The sequence below is a fragment of the Mobula birostris genome, chromosome 9, assembly GCF_030028105.1.
Source record: "Mobula birostris isolate sMobBir1 chromosome 9, sMobBir1.hap1, whole genome shotgun sequence".
In the NCBI taxonomy this organism is placed as follows: Eukaryota; Metazoa; Chordata; class Chondrichthyes; order Myliobatiformes; family Myliobatidae; genus Mobula; species Mobula birostris.
This window is the reverse complement of record NC_092378.1, coordinates 96975551-96998295: the sequence shown is the minus strand read 5'-3', so window position 1 is coordinate 96998295 and position 22745 is coordinate 96975551. Positions and strand designations below refer to the sequence as shown.

The window sequence follows — 22745 nt, the reverse complement described above, 5'->3', positions numbered from 1 at the left end:
GCTCTGATTCCTCATCACTGGATTGTAGAGAATCATATCCTCAGATGGACAGACATTGATCATGCAACCTGTCTACACTGACTAATATCACCCATTTTAATTCCCCATATTTCCAGTAGTACAGCCATGATGCCCAACTTTGCTGGGATTGACACTGACACCAATCTGTCCTGGGACTGGCACCTCACCCCACCTATTGCAATTTAACTGGCTGGCAATGTGTTTCCAGCTCCTCCAGCTCATTCCAATTTCTAGTGAGGTTCAACCCTTCATTGCAGTTTTCGTTTGGATAGACCCCAACCCATGCTACAAACCCTGCCTTCTGGGATTGGCCAGTGAATCAGACAACGAGTGCAAGTCTGTTGGCCCCCATCCATCATAAACTGAGCCCGTCACCGTGTGAAGAGTCCCAGAAAATCCAGATATGTGACTGAGAATCGCACAACCCTGCAGAGCCCCAAACAAATACAGTCATCCTCTGGAGAATCCAGGCGATCTGCAGAGAACCCTGCAATATTTCAGAATGGACCAACGCCAACCAAAGGTACGTTACCTCTGTGAATGAAAGCCGCCACCATCCTGAAGTCCTCCTCTAGTAGCCCGCGGGAAGTGAGGGCTGGTGTCCCCAGTCTCAGGCCGCTGGGCCGTAAGGCACTCTTGTCACCTGTCAGCCGACAGCAGGTTAAAGTTGACAGACTTTCTCTCCACAGCCCTTCATCTCGTTCGCACATAGTGTCAAATATATATCTGGCTCTTATGCATCTTTTAATTCAACCTGGATAAACTACTAAGCTTTTTCCATCAAAGATTCTGCACCTCACCCCCATCAATCCCTTTTTACTGCACTACTCTCCATCCCTTTGCTGTATGACATCTGACAAGTACCTTTTTGGTGTCTGACAACTGAGCCTGTGTGGGCACACCTGGTGCTGCTCTCCGATACCTCAGCAGCTGGCACCTGATTTTAAATATCACCCTCCTTATTCTGGCGAAAGGAAATACCACCCCCCAATTCCTTTTACCCTCTTAATCCTTTTAAAACCATAACTAAATGGCAGTAGTTACTAACAATTCCACTGTTCCCTGATGCACCTGGTTGCTCACCCTTCCTTGTTGCCCCCACCTCAACTTTTGCCTTCACTGTTGTTAATGTAATCTGCCTTCAGTGTGATCACAATCCCTCCCTCATTTCACTTCTCCATTGTCTTGGAATCTCTCAAATTTCTTCCAGTTCTGATAAACGGAGAGAAACACAGATGTACCAACATTCAGTTGAGGATGCACCTTACTGGATCAGGGAATGGCTATTCAAACTTTGTGGTGTCTCCCTTTAATCTTACATCCACGTTCATAGTTTATTAAGCACTTGTGTTCAAAATGTAATCTCAGTTTTGTTAATCCATCCCAAACCATCCAACTTCACACTCCCTCAATTCTAATCTTAGAGCTCTATAGGCCATCCCTTCCAAAAAGAACCATCTCTACACTTCCCATTAAGATTCTCAATGATCATAGACTGCTGCCTTGACCATACTCTGTGGATCTGTTCCTGATCAGATCAGATTCCTCTCCTGTGACGTGCTTTATCATGCTGTACCGTGGTAACAAAAGGAGCAGCCTACCTGGACAAGTGTTCTTATTGCAAGCAATGGCACACTGTTCCAGAACCTTCTCAGCTCTGCCCCCGTCAGTTCCTTGGTTACGCAGATCGAGCAGGATTAAGTGATTATCTGAACCGCCTGCATGAGGAGTACAAAGCTGAAAGCAGTGATTTCGCACAACAGCTTTCTGATACATACAGTGTGGTTTTTGCTTTATGGATGCAGTGTGTGGTGTAAATGGTGTAAAAGAGGAAATGAGGTGTAGTGTGGTTCACTACAAGGTAGAAAGGCTGATGGACAACATCTGGAAAGACCCTTTGTGATAATGGCACCATACACTTAGGTAAATATGAAGGTTCAGCTTTCACTGGCTATTTTGAAGAGTTTAAAGTGAAGCAGAATTTAAAGGGAAGGTTAACCAGCAAACAAGTCTCCAATGATGACCTACTAAAGCAAAAAGTGGACTTCGTGCACAAGAAACCCTGGGGCCTCCCCTGCTAAACTGAAGGTATTGGAGCAAAGGAGCAGGAGTCTACCTCAACCCCCCGTGGGTTGTTGCTTTCATTGCCTATGCACTTTTTATAAGTTGTGGTGGAATAGCTACTGTGTCCAGGTTTATTACCTCCTCCCTCCCAAGACACACCTAGGGATCGGAGTTGCTGAGGCAAACATCTCACTAGCCACTATGTCCAATACTCCCCTCTCTGAGCATCATTTATTTAGTTTCTTATTATTCAGAGATACAGCATAGAATAGGCCCTTCCAGACCTTCAAGCCACAGCGCACAGCAACATCCAATTAGCCTAATCACAAGACAATTCACACAATGACCAATTAGCATACTAACAAGTACATCTTTGGACTGTGGGAGGAAACTGGAGCATCAAGAGAATGCCCGCACATTCCATCACACCGTAGGATAGACCTCCTTACGGAGGTCACCAGGATTGAACTTTGAGCTGTAATAGGGTCGTGCTAACTGCTAAGCTACCATTATTGACACCCCAAACCCCAATTTTGGGTCCACAGGTTATGGGAGTGTTAGAGGTAGAGACAGTGTCAAGACCTTTGAGCTGTGGATGGGAAGACTAAAGGCTATGGGAGCTTAAGTTCCTCTAATAACCCCTACCCCATGATCTCCTCTAGCCCTGCAACCAATCTAGATCTCCAATCCCCACTCCTTCAACAGCACTGATTGGAATCATTCCTTTAGAAGCAGTTGTGCTTCTGGCTGCCAAAGTCCTAAACTCCAGAATTCCCTCTGTAATCCTGCCTGTGTTTATCCACCTCATTTCCTCTTTTACACCATTTACACCACACGCTGCATCCGTAAAGCAAAAAGCATTTTGAAGGACCCCACGCACCCCTCATACAAACTCTTCTCCCTCCTGCCATCTGGCAAAAGGCACCGAAGTATTTCGGCTCTCACGACCAGACTATGTAACAGTTTCTTCCCCCAAGCCATCAGACTCCTCACTACCCAGAGCCTGGACTGACACCAACCTACTGCCCTCTACTGTGCCTATTGTCTTGTTTATTATTTATTGTAATGCCTGCATCGTTTTGTGCACTTTATGCAGTCCTGGGTGGGTCAGTAGTCTAGTGTAGTTTTTGTGTTGTTTTACGTAGTTCAGTGTAGTTTTTGTATTGTTTCATGTAGCACCATGGTCCTGAAAAATGTCATCTCATTTTTACTGTGTACTGTACCAGCAGTTATGGTTCAAGTGACAATAAAAAAAATGACTTGACTAAATACTTCCTTAGTTTCCCTGCGACCAAGCTCTTGGACAACTACTCCGACACTTTTTAAATGAGTTAGCATCAACTTTGATTTGAATGGACTCATTGCAACCCCTGGGGACTTTCTCCTGGACTGAAGGAACAACATAAATGCCAATAGTAACTGCTGAACCTACAGTATATTTATTTTGGTGGGAATATTACCCAGAGGGAGTACAGGGGAGGTATCAAGGATTAATCAACAGTCATACACCTGAATGTAGCAATGCCCCTCTCCCTCAGTCTTTACCCCCCACCCCCTCAATGGCCCGTGTTGGGCACGTGGCCAAGTGGTTAAGGCGTTCGTCTAGTGATTTGAAGGTCACTATTTCGAGCCTCAGCTGTGGCAGCGTGTTTGTGTCCTTGAGCAAGGCACTTAATCACACATTGCTCTAGTCTGTGCGAGGAGCAGCGCCCCACAAAGACTTCCAATCTGCACCATGAAAATTCCCATACGCAGGCCTCTCATAGTCTGAGTCGACGTTCCCCCACCCCCTTGATGGCAACTGTAAATATAGCCCCACATTTAGCATGCAGATTAACACAAATCCTTTGTTAAAAGCTCACAGCAAATATTTTAAATTCTTTATTTATTGAAATTTCAGACAAGTTTAAATAAGTGTTAATTGCAAAGAGTTGTCAACACAACACAGCCCCTCAGCCCGTCCCTTCCACTGACTCTTGCCTCCACTTCTGCTACGTCAGGAAAGCAATTGACACAATTGAACACCCTCCCACCCTAATCTTTCTCTCTTTTCTCCCCACCTCCCCCTCCCACCATCAGACAGAAGATATAAAAACCTAACAGCATGTACCACCTAGGCCAAAGACAGCTTCCATTCTGCTGCTAAAAGACTTTTGAATGGACTTTCCATATGTTAGAGAGGAGCTCTTATCCTCTCAATCTCGTTGTGGCCCATGCTCTTTATTTATCTACAGGAATGGCACGCTCTCTGTAATTGTAACACTACACTTAGCATCATTTTACTATCTCCATGTAATTCTGTATGGCACAATCTGTCCGGAGGGCATGCAAAACAAACGTTTCTCATTGGTTTGTTATTATCACATGTATTTAAATGCAATTACCAAATTAGATGAAAATCAAAAACAAACCACAGGAAAGCTGAATTAAAAATAGAAAGCATTGGAAGCACTCAGCAAGTCAGCTTCCATGAAGAGAGAAACTTCAAACTAAAACTTTAACTGTTTCTCTCTGCACATAATGCTGCATTTTGACTTTCTAACTTAGAGTCTAGTTTATAACACAAACCCACCCATCCTCAGATGAGCCTCCACTGCCAGCAAGCCTTGTCCCTCCCCAGCTCCCCTCAGTGCTCTCACCAGTAACAATCTTGTATCCGAGATCCACCAATGCAGTCAAAAGAGCCTTGCAGTTAGACAGAACTTGCTTCTGGTAGACCTTGAACTCCGGAGTCATTGCCTGCTTGAGTGCCACAGCAACCCCTGGCCAGACAGACACATGGAATATTTCAGTTGCAACAGCACAAAGACGAGGCTCAGTGATGAGCAATTATGTACACTGCAGAAGCAATCAGATCTGCTCAGCTCAAAACATAGCTTATAATCAGCAGAAGGGGAGAAATATGCTGAGAGGGAAAAGGGGGAGAGAGTGAAAGGAGAACAAAGTGAGAGAACTCGTAGGATGGGGGAAGAGGCAGAACGAGCCTCTTGTTGGATTTCGAGTAGGCAAGAGGAGGAAAGCTGGAAGCCAGGAGCAGATGGGCAATGATTTGGCCACCACTGCTGACGCACCAACTGGAGAGTGTTGTGGTTAAGGGCCGAAACACTCGGTGAAGGTTGGGAACCACCTGATGACATCTGCTCCTACCTGAAGGCTATAGTTACCTTATAAGGTAACTGGAGAATGCACCCTAACAGGTGTATGTAACAAGATGTAAAGCGAGCTAGCTTTAAAATAAACTATAGGAAATCTGAAATAAAAATGGAAAAATGCCAGAAACACTCAGCCAGTTGGGCAGCATCAATGGAAAGAGAAACAATAGGTAATATTCCCATTCAAAGACCCTTTCTTAGACCTGTTTCCCTCCCCACAGATGCTACCCAACCTGAGTGCTCCCTGTATTCTGTTTATATATTTTTCACCATCTCGGTGTCCAGAAACACTTTAAAGTTGTGTGTACTTGCTAATCCTAGTTACTATTTGTGCCGCATGTGAAACCCGAGACACCAATGGCAGTTTTACAATGGTTTGGTGCTAGTTGAGGATAACTGTAACCCCAGGCACAGAGGGGATCTCCTCCGTTGTGGGTGCTACCTCTGAGACGTCAAAGGTTCCCATTAGACAGCTGACAGCGCCAAAGACAGCTTCAGCTAGGCACCACCGAGAGCATCTTGAGGCTGCGTCACCACCCGGTATGGGAACTGTACTACCCTCAGTTGCAGGGCACTGCAGAGAGTGGTGTAGACTGTCCAGCACATCGGTGGATGTGAACTTTCCTCTATTCAGGATATTTACAGCAACAGGTGCATAAAAAGGGCTCAGAGGATCATTGGGGACTCCAGCCACCCCAACCACACACTGCTTCAGCTGCTACTGTCTGGCAAATGGCAGGCACTGCTGCATTAAGGCCAGGAACAGGCTTCTTTCACCGGGCCATCAGATTCATCAATACACACTGACCTGATTGTATATCTGACTGTACATACGTGTACAAACCAGTTATGTTTGGGCAATATCCACCCACATTCCCCTCTTTATTGCTTGTACACTGCAATGGAAATGATTTTCACTCCCTTGGATGCAAGAAAATAAATGCAAATACAAAATCTCAAAATTCTATCAGTGTAAAAATCAGCCCTGACCGCCGGCTCTACAATTGCCTAACCTGCTACAATTTGTCATCCTGTCAATGTGCCACACAGGAGACTCTTTGGTCTGGATTGGAGGGACAAGGTACAAGGAGAGGAGTTCAGAAACAGCTCAACTTGAAACCTCAATGCCCATTTCCCTCCATAGATGCTACCTGATCCACAAGCGATAGGAGCAGAATTGGGCCATTTGGTGCATCAAGTCTGTTCTGCCATTTAATCATGGCTGAACTTCATTCTCCTACCTTCTCTCTGTAACCCTTAACCCTTTTAACAAAACCAGAGCCCGCCAACCTCTGCCTCAAGTACAACCAATGACTTTGGCTCCAGCCCTCGCTGCCAATGAATTCCACAAATTCACAACTCTGTGAAGAAATTCCTCCTCATCTCAGTTCCAAGTGGACATCCCTCTACTCTGAGGGTGTGCCCTCTGGTCCAAGACTCCCTCATTACAGGAAACATGCTCTCCACATCCACCTATTGAGATCTTTCAACAGTCGATTGATTTCTTGGAGATTCTCCGCCCATTCTAGCCAGTACAGGCCCAGAGCCAAATGCTCCTCATACAATAAACCTTTCATTCCCAGAGTCATTCTCGTGAACCACCTCTGAACCCTCTCAATGTCAGCACATCCTTTCTTAGATAAAGGGCTCAAAACTGCTCACAATACTTCAAATGAGGCCTCACCAGCGTCTTAACAAGCCTCAGCGTTATGTCCTTGCTTTTATATCTAGTCCTCTTGAAATGAATGCTAACATTGCATTTCCCTTCCTCACCAGACTTAAGCTGAAAGTGAACCTTTGAGGAATCCTGCACAATGACTCCCAAGTCTCTTTGCACCCTGGATTTTTGAATTTTCTAGTTTAGAAAATCGTCTCTGCTTTTATTCCTTCTACCAAAGTGCATGACTTTACACTTCCTGAAATTGCCACTTTTTCTTACTTGTGTCCTAATCTGTCCAAGTCCTTCTGCAGCTTTCCTGCTTCCTCAACAGTATCTGCCCCTCCGCTTATCTTCGTATTATCCGTAGACTTGGCCACAAAGTCATCAATTCCATCATCCAAATCACTGACATAGAATATAAAAAGAAACAGACCCAAAACTGACCCCAGTGGAACACCGCTAGTCACCAGCAGCCAACCAGAAAATGTTCTCTTTATTCCCACTCTTTGCTGCCTGCCAATCAGCCATCGCTCTACCCATTCTAGTATCTTTCCTGTAGTAATATAGGCTCTTATCATGTTTCGCAGCCTCATGTGCAACACCTTGTCAAAAACCTTCTGAATATCCAAGTACGCAACCTCCACTGATTCTTTTTCCATCCTGCTTGTTATTTCTTCAAACACTTCCAACTGATTTGTCAGGCAAGATTTTCCCTTAAGGAAACCATGTTGACTATGGCCTATTTTACCATGTGACTCCAGGTACCCAGACTACTCATCCTTAACAGTCGATTCCAATGTCTTCCCAGCCACCGAGGTCAGACTAACTGGCCTATTATTTCCTTTCTTCTGCCCCATCTTAAAAAGAGGAGTGATATTTGCAATTTTCCAGTCTTCCAGAACCATGTCAGAATCTGGTGATTCTTGGAATATCATTACTAATGCCTCCAGAATCTCTTTAACCACCTCTTTCAGAAACCTGGGGTGTAAACTATCTGGTCCAGGCAACTTATCTACCTTCAGACCTTCCAGCTTCCCAAGCACTGCTACTTCCGGAATACTGCTACTGTCTTTGACATAATACTGATTCAGATCATCTGCCATTTCCTTGTCCTTTATTACTACCTCTCCAGAGCCATTTTCCAGCAGTCCAATATCTATACTCGCCTCTCTTTTACTCTTTATATACTTGAGAAAAGCTTTTGGTATCCTCTTTGATATTATTGGATAGCTTACCTTCATATTTCATCTTTCCCCTCCTTGACCTTTTCCAGTTGCCTTCTGTTGGTTTTTAAAAGCTTCCCAATCTTCTAACTGCCCACAAATTTTTGCTGTTACATGCCCTCTCTTTGACTTCCCTTGCCAGTCACAAGTGTGTCATCCCACCTTTAGCATACTTCCTTGGGGTGTATCTATCCCGCGCCTTCCAAATTACTCTCAGAAACTCCAGCCATTGCTGCTCTGTTGACATCCCTGTTAGTGACCCTTCCAATCAACTTTGGCCAGGTTGTCTCATGCCTCTCCAATTCCCTTTCCTGATGCATGTGACTTCAGTTTCCCCCTTTCAAACTGCAGGGTGAATTCTATCATATTACGATCAATGCCTCAAATCTTGTTCATTACTCATTGCCCTTTTGACGAGTGGTTTCTATCTCCCATTGTAATTTGTAGCCCACATCATGGCTGCTGTTCGGAGGCCTGGATACAACTCCCATCAAGGTCATTTTACTCTTGTATTTCCCTAACTCTACTCACGTGGATTCTACATCTTCTGATCCTGTGCTATCAATGTGATCCTATAACAGCATCCAATATGGCGTATCTGGTTGAAGGGGGCTGACCATGGGGAACTCCTGCACTACCTGCGTATGGCACCACTCCCACCCAGTTTACCACCTACAGAGCTCTTGTTTACTTCTCAACAGCTTGCCTTTAATGGAGTCAAGCACAGAATACCATAGTTATACTGGACCCTGGTGAAACCACATCTGGGGAACAGTATTCATTTTTGTCACCTTACCCAAGGATATGCTAGCCATAAATGTTCATCATTCTGATTTCTGGGATGCTGGAGCAGTGTTGTGCAGGGATTGAATTGAATAGGCATGTATTTACCAGAATTTAGAAGAATGAGAGGGGTTATAACATACAAGAGACTGGATGCAGGGAGGATAGTTTCCATGGACTGAATAGTCTGGAACCAGGGATTAGTTTCAGGGTACCAGCTGAAGCGTTTAGGTCTGACATAATATTTTCATCCAAGGGCCGTGAACCTATGGGATTTTCTACTATAGAAGACAAGGAAGGAAATAGATTTTTGATTGCAAAAGGCATCTAGATCAAGGAGCATGAAAAGAGAGTAGGGCTATGGAACAGATGCAGAGGATTTATTGAAGACTAAACCAGCATCATGCTTTACCTGCGATGGCGTGGTTGTGAGGCCCACCTTGCAGTCCAGGGAAGACTGCCTGGTTGAGGGGAGCTTCCAAGTTGTACATAATCTCCTTGCCTGTCTTTGGGTCGACACTGCGGATTCCTGAAGAGGGAACAAAGCAGATGCAAACAGTGGTGTTTAATGAAACCACGAACACGAGGAAATTGGCTGGAAATTGAAGCAACACACACACACACACACACACACACACACACACACACAAAGTGCCAGTGAACGCAGCAGGCCAGGCAGCATCTCTAGGAAGAGGTACAGTCGATGTTTCGGGCCGAGATCCTTCGTCAGGACTAACTGAAAGAATAGTAAGAGATTTGAAAGTGGGAGGGGGAGGGGGAGATCCGAAATGATAGGAGAAGACAGGAGGGGGAGGGATGGAGCCAAGAGCTGGACAGGTGATTGGCAAAAGGGATACAAGGCTGGAGAAGGGGGAGGGATCATGGGACGGGAGGCCTAGGGAGAAAGGGGGAGGGGAGTCTAGAGGAAGATGGAGAGCAGGCATGGAGTTATAGTGAGAGAGACAGAGGGAGAAAAAAAAAGAGGAAAAAAAGGGAAAAAATTAAAAATAATAAATAAATAAGGAATGGGGTAAGAAGGGGAGGAGGGGCATTAATGGAAGTTAGAGAAGTCAACGTTCATGCCATCAGGTTGAAGGCTACCCAGACGGAATATAAGGTGTTGTTCCTCCAACCTGAGTGTGGCTTCATCTTTACAGTAGAGGAGGCCGTGGATAGACATGTCAGAATGGGAACGGGACGTGGAATTAAAATGTGTGGCCACTGGGAGATCCTGCTTTCTCTGGCGGACGGAGCATAGGTGTTCAGCAAAATGGTCTCCCAGCCTGCGTCAGGTCTCGCCAATATATAGAAGGCCGCACTGGGAGCACCGGACGCAGTATATCACACCAGCCAACTCACAGGTGAAGTGTTGCCTCACCTGCAAGGACTGTCTGGGGCCCTGAATGGTGGTAAGGGAGGAAGTGTAAGGGCATGTGTAGCACTTGTTCCGCTTACAAGGATAAGTGCCAGGAGGGAGATCAGTGGGGAGGGACGGGGGACGAATGGACAAGGGAGTCACATAGGGAGCGATCCCTGTGGAAAGCAGAGAGGGGGGAGAGGGAAAGATGTGCTTGGTGGTGGGATCCCATTGGAGGTGGCGGAAGTTACGGAGAATATGTTGGACGCGCAGGCTGGTGGGGTGGTAGGTGAGGACAAGGGGAACCCTATCCCTAGTGGAGTGGCGGGAGGATGGAGTGAGAGCAGATGTGCGTGAATGATGTTTGTTTAATGATCCATTTTCAAGAAGATATTTCAGGTGAAAAGTTTACTTACAGAGTGTCACTGCCAACCCTACATTTACTGTCCATCCCCAACAGACCCAGTAAAACCACTGATAAGCCAGAGACCGAGTCATCACTACAGCACAGAAAGAGTACACTACAGCAAAGGGAAGTTCATGGCAGTCTGGTCTTCTACCTAGTGTCATCTCCCTGCATCTGGACCAAAGCCCTCCACAGACTTCCTTTCCATGTACCTATTTAAACTTCTAACTGCTGCAATTGAAATTGCATTTACCATTTCCGCTGGCACTCGTCCCAGTTGTACTACCCTCTGAATGAAGAGGTTCCTCAGATTCCATGTAAGTATTTCACCTGAGGCAATAAAGATTCCCAACGTTTGAAATAATCGCATAAAAACCAAGGGAAAAAAGACAGTAAGAGTCATGAGCTTCCCGTTGTCAAATACTGCATCATTCTAAGCTGTATGTTCGGAACTCCTGCCTCTTTGGGTTATGGCTCTCATACAATGTAATTTCTCAGGTGCTGACCATTCTCCAAAGATGTCTAGCCTCCAAGCCAATTCAAGACACATTGCCCATTAGATACAAAGCAGCTGTATTAACCGGCACCTACCACCAGCCTAAATATTTCGGCCATACCACTCACTCAATGACTGCTGTGTGCACCATTTACAAAATGCACTGCAAATACTCGTCCAGGCTTCACCCAGAGCAGCTCTCTGACCTGCAACCTCGAGCACCATGGTCAAGAGTATCCGGTGCATGAAACCACCACCAAAAGCAGGTTCCCCTCCTGATTTGGAAGTACATTGCAACTCCTTCAGTGGCACTGGGTTTAAACCCTGGAGCTCACTTCCAATCAACGGTGGGGAAGCACCTCCGGCAGGACAGCAGCTTCTCGGCACCATCTTCAATGGAGGATTGAAGAATGAGTAATGGCTGCTAGCCTTGTCAGTTCTATCCACTTTCCATGAATGAAAAGACAAAATGAAATATTTGGGATTGGACAGTTTAACCTGATACTGACACACAAACAAGACTGCATTCCTCTTCCATCAACATAAATACCTCGGTACTGGCACATGACCCAAGAGGTGGGTCTGGGATATTCATTTTATCCTCACCTTTCCTGTAGAAGATCATACCAGATCTGCAGCCACGGAGAGTCTTGTGCGTTGTGGTGGAGACTACGTCACAGTACTCGAAAGGGGAGGGTACTTCACCGGCTGCCACCAGGCCGCTGATGTGTGCCATGTCCGCCATCAGGTAGGCTCCGTTCTCATCCGCAATCTGCCGCATCCTGGCATAATCCAGGTTCCGGGAATAGCAGCTAACACCTAGTAACACCAACAGTGCAGGTCAGTCCACTGAGAGAACATTGCTCAGAAATTGAAACAAGAACTGCAAAAGTTGACCTTCTGAAACAAAGGACAACACTCAGCAGGTCAGGCAGCATCTGTGGAGGGAGAAACAAGAGTTGATATTTCAGGCCTCAGACTGCCAGGTAGAAACTTCCCCTACCAAGATGCCACAAGCCAGCTTCTGAGATCCCCCCTGGGAATTTTTCTACCCCCCCCCCCCCCCCGATCTCTTTACCTCAAAGTCCATATCCACTTATATGAGACTGGATTCACAAATGGTTGAAGTGAACCAGAGGGAGGTGCAGCACAGACATTTTAGCCCAATGAGTCAACACACACTATTAACCATCCATTTATAACAAGACCCAGTTTTTTTAATTCTCCCCAAGATCCTAGAACTTGCCCACACACTAGAGGCAATTTATAGCTGCTGATTAATCTACCGACCTGCATATGTTGAGAAAGTGGGAGGAAACTGGAACTCATGGAGGAAACCCAAGAGAACATATAAACACCACCCAAGGTCAGGATTGAAGTTGAATCTCTGACGCTGTCAGGTAGTGGCTCTGCTAGCTGTGCTGACCATGCAACACGACCCATCTACAAAACCAGGCTTGAACATCCAGCATGATCGTCAAATCCCAAATCTTGCGCTCCCCCCGCCCCACCGCACAAAAAAATTGAACAAAATCAGAACAGGCACAATGACCCCAAAACCCCTCCTCCACCAAACAAAACAAAACAGGAAAGATTGGGTGAAAAACACTGAATTTAAGAAACTGCAAGACTGGGGAAAAAAAAGTCTATAGTCCAAGTCCACATCTAAAACGCAGAAAACCTGGGTAATATTCTCCAGGCACAGTGGCAGGCAGCTGGCGCTCATATTCCACATTCAATGTTTCAATCCCCTTCGTTGCTTTAATCAGCAAAATTCTATCACTAACTTTCACGGGAAGGAGGGCAGTTACCTGAAATGATGAGTTTCGGGTGGAAGAGACGAGCATTTTCTGCAAGTCTGTCATAATCAATGTAGCCGGTTTCTCGGTTCACCTAGACAAAACAAACAGCCAGTTACCAACTGAAAATGATTCATTTAATTCAGACTCTGTTTTCTGTTAGCCACTCCCCCATCCATGCCTCAACATTACCTCCAACCCTGTGTGCTCTTTGCAGTTTATGTAACACCTATCTGATCATCTTCCAGCAATTAGAATGCACTATAACTACTGGTTTTCATTTATTACCCTAACCTCAAAGAAACTTAGCCTCATCTCCAGTTGATTCAAGTTCCTCACTGCTTATAGCTCTTCTGCAAGTTTACAAAAATGGCTTCACTGAGGATTGACAGTGATGAGGGATGCTTCCATTAGTTCTTACCTTGTACGGCATGGACTCAAAAAAGATGGATGTGGCAGAGATTTTCTTTTTCTCTGTCATGAAGCCGTGTGTCAGATGCCCACCGTCAGGTAGATCCAATCCCATGATCCTCCCATGTGGCTCTACCAGAGCTGTGTACACGGCAAAGTTTGCCGGCGAGCCTGCCGAATACAAATGGCAGCAGAGAAAGACACTGATTAATAATGTTGTTAAAAATCTCCAATCGCAATACAAAATAGCCTTTCATCTGGCCAGCTCTTCCAAAAATGCAGCCTGCACCAAAGAAAGCCAACTACACACACAGGGAGGCCGTTATTGGTCTTGCTCTAAGCTGATGTGAGCAGCCCGGCTGCAGAGAGCAAAGTCCCATCTCCATCTATGCTAGAAAACTTGCCAACCCTCAACACTAAAGCAAATTAACAAGGGGGATAAACCAGAGGACATAAAGCCTGATTTGTTAAAGGAAGAAAAAGTGGAACAGAAATGGAGGACAAACACAAGGTTACCTGCATAAGAAGCAAAACAACAAACTCCTGGAAGAGCTCCATGGGTTAAGCAGCATCTGTAGAGGGAATATAGCTGGCACACAGAATTGAATGGGAGGAGTTAGACAGAAGCTGTTGGGTGATCAGTAGAGTGGTTACCTGAATATGGCTGGACATTGACACCCCATTTCTCTGGATCAAGGGAATACAGATCCAATGCTCGTTTCTGGCACAATCGCTCCATTTCATCCACAAATTCGGTGCCACCATAGTACCTGGAGAAGCAAGGCAGGTTGCAGTAAAAACAGCTACAACTAACAATAAAATGTCAAAGTAATAACTTCTCTTTGAGCCTGTGAATTAGCACCAAGTTATGTAAGCAGCTCAATTCCCTCATCTTCCACACAATGGTCACATGAAATCTGGAACAGTCTTTGGGGAATCTACCAAGTGGTGATCTATCGATCTCTCAACTGTAAGATTGTTCTGGGTTTGAGGATCGATGGATATGGGACTTCGGTTCCAGAGCACAGCAATGATCTAACTGAATGATCCAAAATGCAAAAATTATTTCTGCTCCTGTCTTATAACCACAATGGTAAAGAAAAACACAAATTGAGCCAGGTCAGCAACATGGGTGCCTAGATATTTTGCTGTGAACATCAAGTAGAACAGCTCGGAACAGGCCATTCAGCCCAATATATTGTGTCAATCTTGATGCCAATTTATACTAAATGTCCTCTTCCTATCGTATTCATCTATTTCCTTCATTTTCACGTGTCTAACTAAAACCCTCAAACTGCATGCCCCATCACTACCCTTGGTAACTCATTCCAAGCACCTGCCACTTTCTACACAAAAAAAAACTCCCCTCCCCCTAAACCTTAAAAAAAGCACCTCACCATGGGGAAAAGATTATGACTGTCTACTCTACCCATGCTTTTAAAATTTTAAAAACCTCTATCAGATCTCCCCTCAGCCTCTGACAATGTAGGGAGTGCAACCAAGTTTCTCCAACCTGTCCTAATAGTTCATACCTTCTAATCCAGCTTCCCGGTAAACCTCTCCAGTTTCCACATCCTTCCTAAAATGGAGTGACCACGACCGCACATAATACTGCAAGAGTGGTCTAAGTTTCTGCCCTTTCTAGCACCAGTGTACAAGCAGTGATGTGTGGAGTACACTATGTGTCCAATATTCTGGTATCCCAGATAATGACCCCAGTCTCTCCAGTGTACACTGCTGTGTTCTTTTGATTAACTGTAAATGAACAAAACCAGCGCATTCAATGCAAATAATGGGACTGCCTTCATACAATGCTTTTGATAACAGCATCCTTCAACTCTTCATTTATATTGTAACATCCAAGATGATTGTCAATACGTTCAATTCTTTGTTGCTACTAACTTCTGAAGTAGTGAAGTCATTTCATTTTCACTCCCAGACATTTCTAGCATCTCCAGGCTTCAATGTCTGAAACCAGTGAGCAAAATAATTCTGAATTGTCTTGCTGATTATTTCTTGCCAACTATCAGTGACAAAAAAAACTTTGCTTTTTGAATACAAGCACACACAACTGATGCAATCTAAAAATGTTCACTCCAAGCATGCTGTAGTGTCTAATGGCCACGCTAGTTACTAACTACTTGGCAAGTCTCCTGTCCCAATAAAGCAGCATAGTGCGCTAAATAAACAAGAATCCTGCCTATTTTCTCAATTAGTTTTTGTCCTTCAAGAGCTGTCCAAAATAAGCAGTTGCTCCAATTAACCAATAGGCCAATCCATTGTATTTACAGTGCCGATACAAAGTATTCCAACAACCCCCCCCCCGCCCCCACCCCCAGAAGTTTTCATGTTTTATTGTTTTACAACATTGACTCATACTGGGGACTGGATTTAATTTGGCTTTTTTTGACACAGATAAACAGAAAAAGTCTCTTTCATGTCAGAGTGAAAACAGATTTCTACGAAGTGATCTAAATCAATTACAAATATAAAACACAAAGTAATTGATTGCATAAGTATGACATAACAAATCATCATCGGTGAAGCCAATTGGTTTTAGAAGTCACATAACTAGTTAAATGGTGATCACCTGTGTACAGTCAAGGTGTTTCAATTAATTGTAGTAAAAATACACGGTATCTGGAAGGGCCAACTGCTGGTGAGTCAGTATCCTGGCAAAAGCTACACCATGAAAACAAAAGAACACACCGAGTAACTCCACGAAAAGGTTATTGAAAAGCACAAGTCAGGTGATGGATACAAGAAAATTTCCAAGTCACTGAATACCCCTTTGAGTACAGTTGAGTCAATAAATCAAGAAATGCAAAGAATATGACATAGCTGTAAATCTGCCTAGAGTAGGTCATCCTCAAAAACTGAGTGACCATGCAAGAAGGGGTCTAGTGATGGAGGTCACAATCCTGGAAGAGTTACAAGCTTCAGTGGTTGAGATGGGAGAGACTGTGCATACAACTGTTGCCCAGTTGCCTCACCGGTCACAGCTTTATGGGAGAGTGACAAAGAGAAAGCCACTGTTGGGAAAAAAAACTCGCATGAAATCTTGGCTAGAGTTTGCCAGAAGGCATGTGGGAGACTCTGAAGTCAGCTGGAGGAAGGTTTTGTGTCTGATGAAGCCAAACTTGAGCTTTTTGGCCATCAGACTAAATGCTATGATTAGTGAGCCCAACACCGCACATCATCAAAAAACACACCACCCCTACTGTGAAGCATGGTGGTGGCTGCATCATGCTGTGGGGATGCTTCACTGCAGCAGGCCCTGGAAGGCTTGTGAAGGGAGAGGGTAAAATGAATGCAGCAAAATACAGAGAAATCCTGGAGGAAAACCTGAGGAGTCTGCAAGAGAACTGTGACTTGGGAGATTTATTTTCCAGCAAGACAATGACCCCAAGCACAAAGCCAAAGCTATATAGGAGTGGCTTAAAAACAACAAAGTTAATGTCTTGGAGTGGCCAAGTCAGAGTCCAGACCTCAATCCAATTGAGAATTTGTGGCTGGACTTGAAAAGAGCTGTTCACTCATGATCCCCATGTAATCTGACTGAGCTTGAGCAGTTTTGTAAAGAATGGGGAAAACTGCAGTGTCCAGATAGAGATAAAGCTGATATAGAGAGCTATCCACACAGACTCAAGGCTCCAATTGCTGTCAAAGGTGCATCTACTAAATGCTGACTTGAAAGGAGTGATTAATTATGCAATCAATTATTGCGTTTAATAATTGTAATAGATTTAGACCAATTTGCAGAAACTTGTTTTCACCTTGACCTGAAGAAGTCTTTTCTGTTAATCAGTGTCAAAAAAGTCAAATTAAATCCACCGAATTTCAATGTTGTAAAGCAATAAAACATGAAAACTTCTGGGGGGGGGGTGGGGGGAATAGTTTTTATAGGCACTGTATATTTGTAAATCATAGTAAATTAGGACTTGCACAACACTACTGCCATAAAACAACAAATTTTATGACATGCCAGCGATAATGATTCTAAACCACCTCAATTTCTTTTAAGAATACATCCCCAATCTACCTAATCTGTCCCCATCCCAGCTTCAGGTACTTGCCTTCAGTTCCAGTCCTACACCCAGTCTGAAAAACTAAATGTCAACTTGCACTGATCACCAGGCAACATTACTGCCATCCAACATTCACCTGGCTCTTGCCATTCCCGGCCATGTAAATATAGCACCTCCACAACCCATTTATTACAAACGCAAGCCAACTCCAACCCACCAATCACCCAAAAATATGCCTCCTGTCAGTGACCACTTGACCAAATCCAAACACCCAACCCATCTGATGCTTCCCAGACACGTGGATGACTATTAATTGGGTCCCGAGTTCACGGGCAATTAGTGACAATGGATAAATGTCAGAATTCTCAGCCTTGTCCACATCCTGCGAGTGATGTGGACACGTGCAGCATAGTTGTTTCAGCCCTCACTGGACCCTTCTGCTGACACAGGGCAGAAAGAGAAGTGACCCACATACCTACCCAGCTCTGAGTTGCACAATGCAAGTGGGTACTCTTAAATTATTGGGCATCGGACACCACAGGGCCTGGATGGGAATACTGTGAAAAACTTCTGTCAAGAGATGGGATGATTTTTGCAACTTCTCATGTCATTAAAATCTGGCAACGTTCACGTTCGGGGGCGAGGGGTGAGCTGATGGAACAGAACACCAAGGCATTTCATTCAAGGAGATATAATTAACATTCAGGGTGAAGCTCACAGAGGAATACAGGACTTAACAGCAGTCATTGCCCTATAAAGATGCTGTTTAAGGCATCGTTAACCACTTGTACATTTGTTAGGGATTGAGTTGCATGCCAGATTTCTTTGTTAAAGGGGGCAGTGAGCTGTACTGGAGGAGCAGTCAGTGTCAGAGAGAACACAGAGCACAGGCTGAACAATGGGTAGTTACACCTCACCTCAGATAAGAGAGGAACCTGCAAAGAAACCAAAAGGCTCAGAGTTCAAAGCTTCCAGAAATCTGCTCCCCAACGCCATACAATGATAGGGTCGGACAGAGAAACAGAAGTGGAATTACGGTCCTCTTTGAAGTGATCCCAGGACCAATTGGTATTGTAAAGATCTTAAAACCCCACTCCTTGGAGGTCTGCTCCCTTGAACCCCACGTCCCACACTGGGAGACTTGTGTACATATTCCCTTTGGGCAAGAACTCATGGCAATAGATTAATGAGGTTTTGTGACTTTCCTTCAATTCTAATTGACCTCACACTCAACTTACAAAAACACCTCACTCCTTCACTGAGGGTAATATTCTTAACCAACTAAATGGATTAGTGGTTTCACAGAAACATAGAAAACCTACAGCACAATACAGGCCCTTCGGCCCACAAAGCTGTGCCGAACATGTCCTTACCTTGGAAATTACCTAGGGTTACCCATAGCCTTCTACTTTTCGGAGCTCCATGTAGCTATCTAGGAAGCTCTTAAAAGACTCTATCGTATCTGCCTCCACCACCGTTGCCGGCAGTCCATTCCACGCACTCACCACTCTCTGCGTAAAAAACTTACCCCTGACATCTCCTCTGTACCTACTTCCAAGCACCTTAAAACTGTGCCCTCTCATGCTAGCCATTTCAGCCCTGGGAAAAAGCCTTTGACTATCCAGATGATCAATGACTCTCATCATCTTATACACCTCTATCAGGTCACCTCTCATCCTCCATCGCTCCAAGTAAAAAAGGCCAAGTTCACTCAATCTTTTCTCATAAGGCATGCTCCCCAAACCAAGCAAGTTCCTTGTAAATATCCTCTGCTCCCTTTCTATGGTTTCCATATCCTTCCTGTAGTGAGGCGACCAGAACTGAGCACAGTACTCCAACTGGGGTCTGACCAGGGTCCTATATAGCTGCAACATTACCTCTGGGCTCCTAAACTCAATCCCACAATTGATGAAGGCCAATACACCGTATGCCTTCTTAACTACAGAGTCAACCTGCGCAGCTGCTTTGAGTGTCCTATGGACTCGGACCCCAAGATCCCTCTGATCCTCCACACTGCCAAGAGTCTTACCATTAATACTATATTCTGCCATCATATTTGTCCCACCAAAATGAACCACTTCACACTTATCTGGGTTGAACTCCATTTGCCACTTCTCAGCCCAGTTTTGCATCCTATCAATGTCCTTCTGTAACCTCTGACAGCCCTCCACACTATCCAGGACACCTCCAACCTTTGTGTCATCAGCAAATTTAATAACCCATCCCTCCACTTCCTCATCCAGGTCATTTATAAAAATCACGAAGAGTAGGGGTCCCAGAACAGATCCCTAAGCCACACCACTGGTCACCGACCTCCATGCAGAATATGACCCGTCTACAACTACTCTTTGCCTTCTGTGGGCAAGCCAGTTCTGGATCCACAAAGCAATGTCCCCTTGGATCCTGTGCCTCCTTGCTTTCTCAATAAGCCTTGCATGGGGTACCTTGTCAAATGCCTTGCTAAAACCCACATACACTACATCTACTGCTCTAACCTCATCAATGTGTTTAGTCACATCCTCAAAAAATTCAGTTGGGCTCATAAGGCACGTCCTGCCTTTGACAAATCTATGTTCAATATTCTTAATCATATTATGCCTCTCCAAATGTTCATAAGTCCTGCCTCTGAGGATCTTCTCCATCAACTTACCAACCACTGAAGTAAGACTCACTGGTCTATAATTTCCTGGGCTATCTCCACTCTCTTTCTTGAATAATGAAACAACATCTGCAACCCTCCAATCCTCTGGAACCTCTCCCGTCCCCACTGATGATGCAAAGATCATCGCCAGAGGCTCAGCAATCTCCTCCCTTGCTTCCCACAGTAGCCTAGGATACATCTCGTCCTGTCCCGGTGACTTATCCAAATTGATGCTTACCAAAAGCTCCATCACATCCTCTTCCTTAATATCTACATGCTCAAACTTTTCAGTCCGCTGCATCTCTACAATTGCCAAGATCCTTTTCCGGAGTGAATACTGAAGCAAAGTATTCATTAATTACCTCTGCTATCTCATCTGGTTCCTACACACTTTTCCACCGTCACACTTGATTGGTCCTATTCTCTTACATCTTATCCTCTTGCTCTTCACATACTTGTAGAATGCCTTGCGGTTTTCCTTAATCCTGTCTGCCAAGGCCTACTCATGGCCCCCTCTGGCTCTCCTAATTTCTTTCTTAAGCTCCTTCCTGCTAGCCTTATATTCTTCTAGATCCCTATCATTACCTAGTTTTTTTGAACCTTTCATAAGCTCTTTTCTTCTTGACTAGATTTACAACAGCCTTTATACACCACAGTTCCTGTACCCTACCATCCTTTGTTTCATTGGAACGTACCTACGCAAAACTCCACGCAAATATCTCCCGAACATTTGCCACATTTCTTCCGTATATTTCCCTGAAAACATCTGTTCCCAATTTATGCTTCCAAGTTCTTGCCTGATAGACTCATATTTCCCCGTATTCCAATTAAACGCTTTCCTAACTTGTCTGTTCCTATCCCTCTCCAATGCTATGGTAAAGGAGATAGAATTGTGATCACTATCTCCAAAATGCTCTCCCACTGAGAGACCTGACACCTGACCAGGTTCATTTCCCAATACCAGACCAAGTACAGCCTCTCCTCTTGTAGGCTTATCTACATATTGTGTAAAGAAGCCTTCCTCTGGAGAGTTTTAACAAGCATTTCAGCCTATAGCATCTGCACCAACCATCAACAACACATTTAACATTATTTCAACACCAGTCCATTTTTTTCTAATTCTCCCCACTTTCTCTTCAATGTCCTCCTCCATCACTCCAATCCTTCAAATCCCAAATTGGGCTTGAACCTTTGCTCACTTCAGATACGTACCTAGAGATCATATCTCGTACAGTGCAGTTGCCCAGCATTGCTAATAGAAATTAGGACACGATGCTCCAAAACAAACCTGGCCATGCAGCTGGCTACCATTCCAGTGACGGCCTCACAACCTCCAGGAGCTAAAGTGGAGGAGCATGTACTGCTCACAGTGAGACCCTGCTGCTGGCGTCACATGGGATTCTGCTTGCATCCTCTGCACTGTACCAATGGGTGTACAGAGCCATGGCTTGAGACCCTCCAGCTAAAGGCAGAGCATGAGATGGAGGAACATCTGGAATTTCAACATCAGGCACAGCAGCTGCCACAAACAGAGGGTCAGAGCAATTCGGGTGGAAGGGAGGCCCTCTCTGTGAGCAAGTTCAGGACATTTCAGGGAACTGGAATTCCTAATATATCTGGGAACTTCTGAAAGCCCCACTCCTTTGATGCCTAGTGGACTTGAACTTCAGTCTTACACTAGGAGATCCTTGCTTGTATTTGCATTGGAAAAGTAACTGGTCACTGAGGCTTGGCCACATTTCCTTTCAGTTCCAATTGACCTCACAATCAATCCACAGAGAGAACTCACTTTCATACTGAGAAGTGTTTTCTGGACCAATATAAAGGGTAGCTGATCTACAGGAGATTTTTTTAAAAAAACAAAAAATAATGGGAAATTATGGATTCAACATTACTCCAAAAGCTATTGAATGATAATCCCCAGAATGCGGTTTAACTTTATCCTTATATGTGTGATGACTTCTTAAAACAAAAGAGTGGTTCAGTACATTAAATTTAACCCTCTGCACCCATGTTGACAAGCATGTTTCACTACATAGAGCTTTCCTTTGTTCCAATCTGCTCTTCCATTGAGCATTCAAGAAAATTAGATAGCTTAGTGTCTGGTGGCAACCGATGGAAGTGTCTGCAACAGTAACATTTGCAGGTTAGTAACTGCCAGTAAGATGGATCAGGAGGATTGTGTGTTTGTTTGAATTAATACCAACTTAATAATGGAAAGATGGTGGGACATTTATTCAGCTGATATCAACATTGCCTACCAGTATAGGATCATTTAAATCCAATATTAAGGACAGTAAATTTACTTAAAAAGCTTCATTCCTTTTTAATTTTGCCATTTAAGACACTGTGATTAATGTGTAATGTGAATGCCAAATCAGGTTATGAAAGCACCTCCTTGTGCTCAATGAGACTTTGGTTACAGATCAGCTGTCTCGGCAGAGGAACCAGCACAAACAAATGCTCTTTGGCATCAGAGACATTCACCATAATTAATGGGGAAGTCCAGAGGAACAGCTGGTGTTTGAGTGAAAGACTTCAGTGTCCTTGTGACATATCACTATGCCTCAGTCAAATGATATTTTAAAGTAGATGGGTCCCGCAGGTGGGTAGGAACACAGAATTAGAGTACTTGACCGATTCGGAGAAGTTTTTTGCTTAAAAGTCAGGCTTTAGTTTGCTTATGCTTTTGTCTTCTTCCCAG

At 44.5% G+C, this 22745-nt stretch overlaps 1 protein-coding gene across 2 annotated transcripts in view; it reads right to left on the bottom strand.

Annotated features, from left to right (window-relative positions):
* shmt1 (serine hydroxymethyltransferase 1 (soluble)) overlaps window positions 1-22745 on the bottom strand; it is a 39172-nt gene that overhangs the window by 5345 nt on the left and 11082 nt on the right. For both annotated transcript variants that reach the window (XM_072268425.1, XM_072268426.1), the window contains exons 4-11: window positions 14027-14142; window positions 13383-13543; window positions 12974-13055; window positions 11769-11981; window positions 9316-9432; window positions 4725-4847; window positions 1623-1739; window positions 554-664 (exon numbers count right to left, since the gene is read on the bottom strand). In XM_072268425.1, coding sequence (XP_072124526.1) covers window positions 554-664; window positions 1623-1739; window positions 4725-4847; window positions 9316-9432; window positions 11769-11981; window positions 12974-13055; window positions 13383-13543; window positions 14027-14142 — 1040 coding nt within the window. The remainder of the gene's footprint in view (window positions 1-553; window positions 665-1622; window positions 1740-4724; window positions 4848-9315; window positions 9433-11768; window positions 11982-12973; window positions 13056-13382; window positions 13544-14026; window positions 14143-22745) is intronic.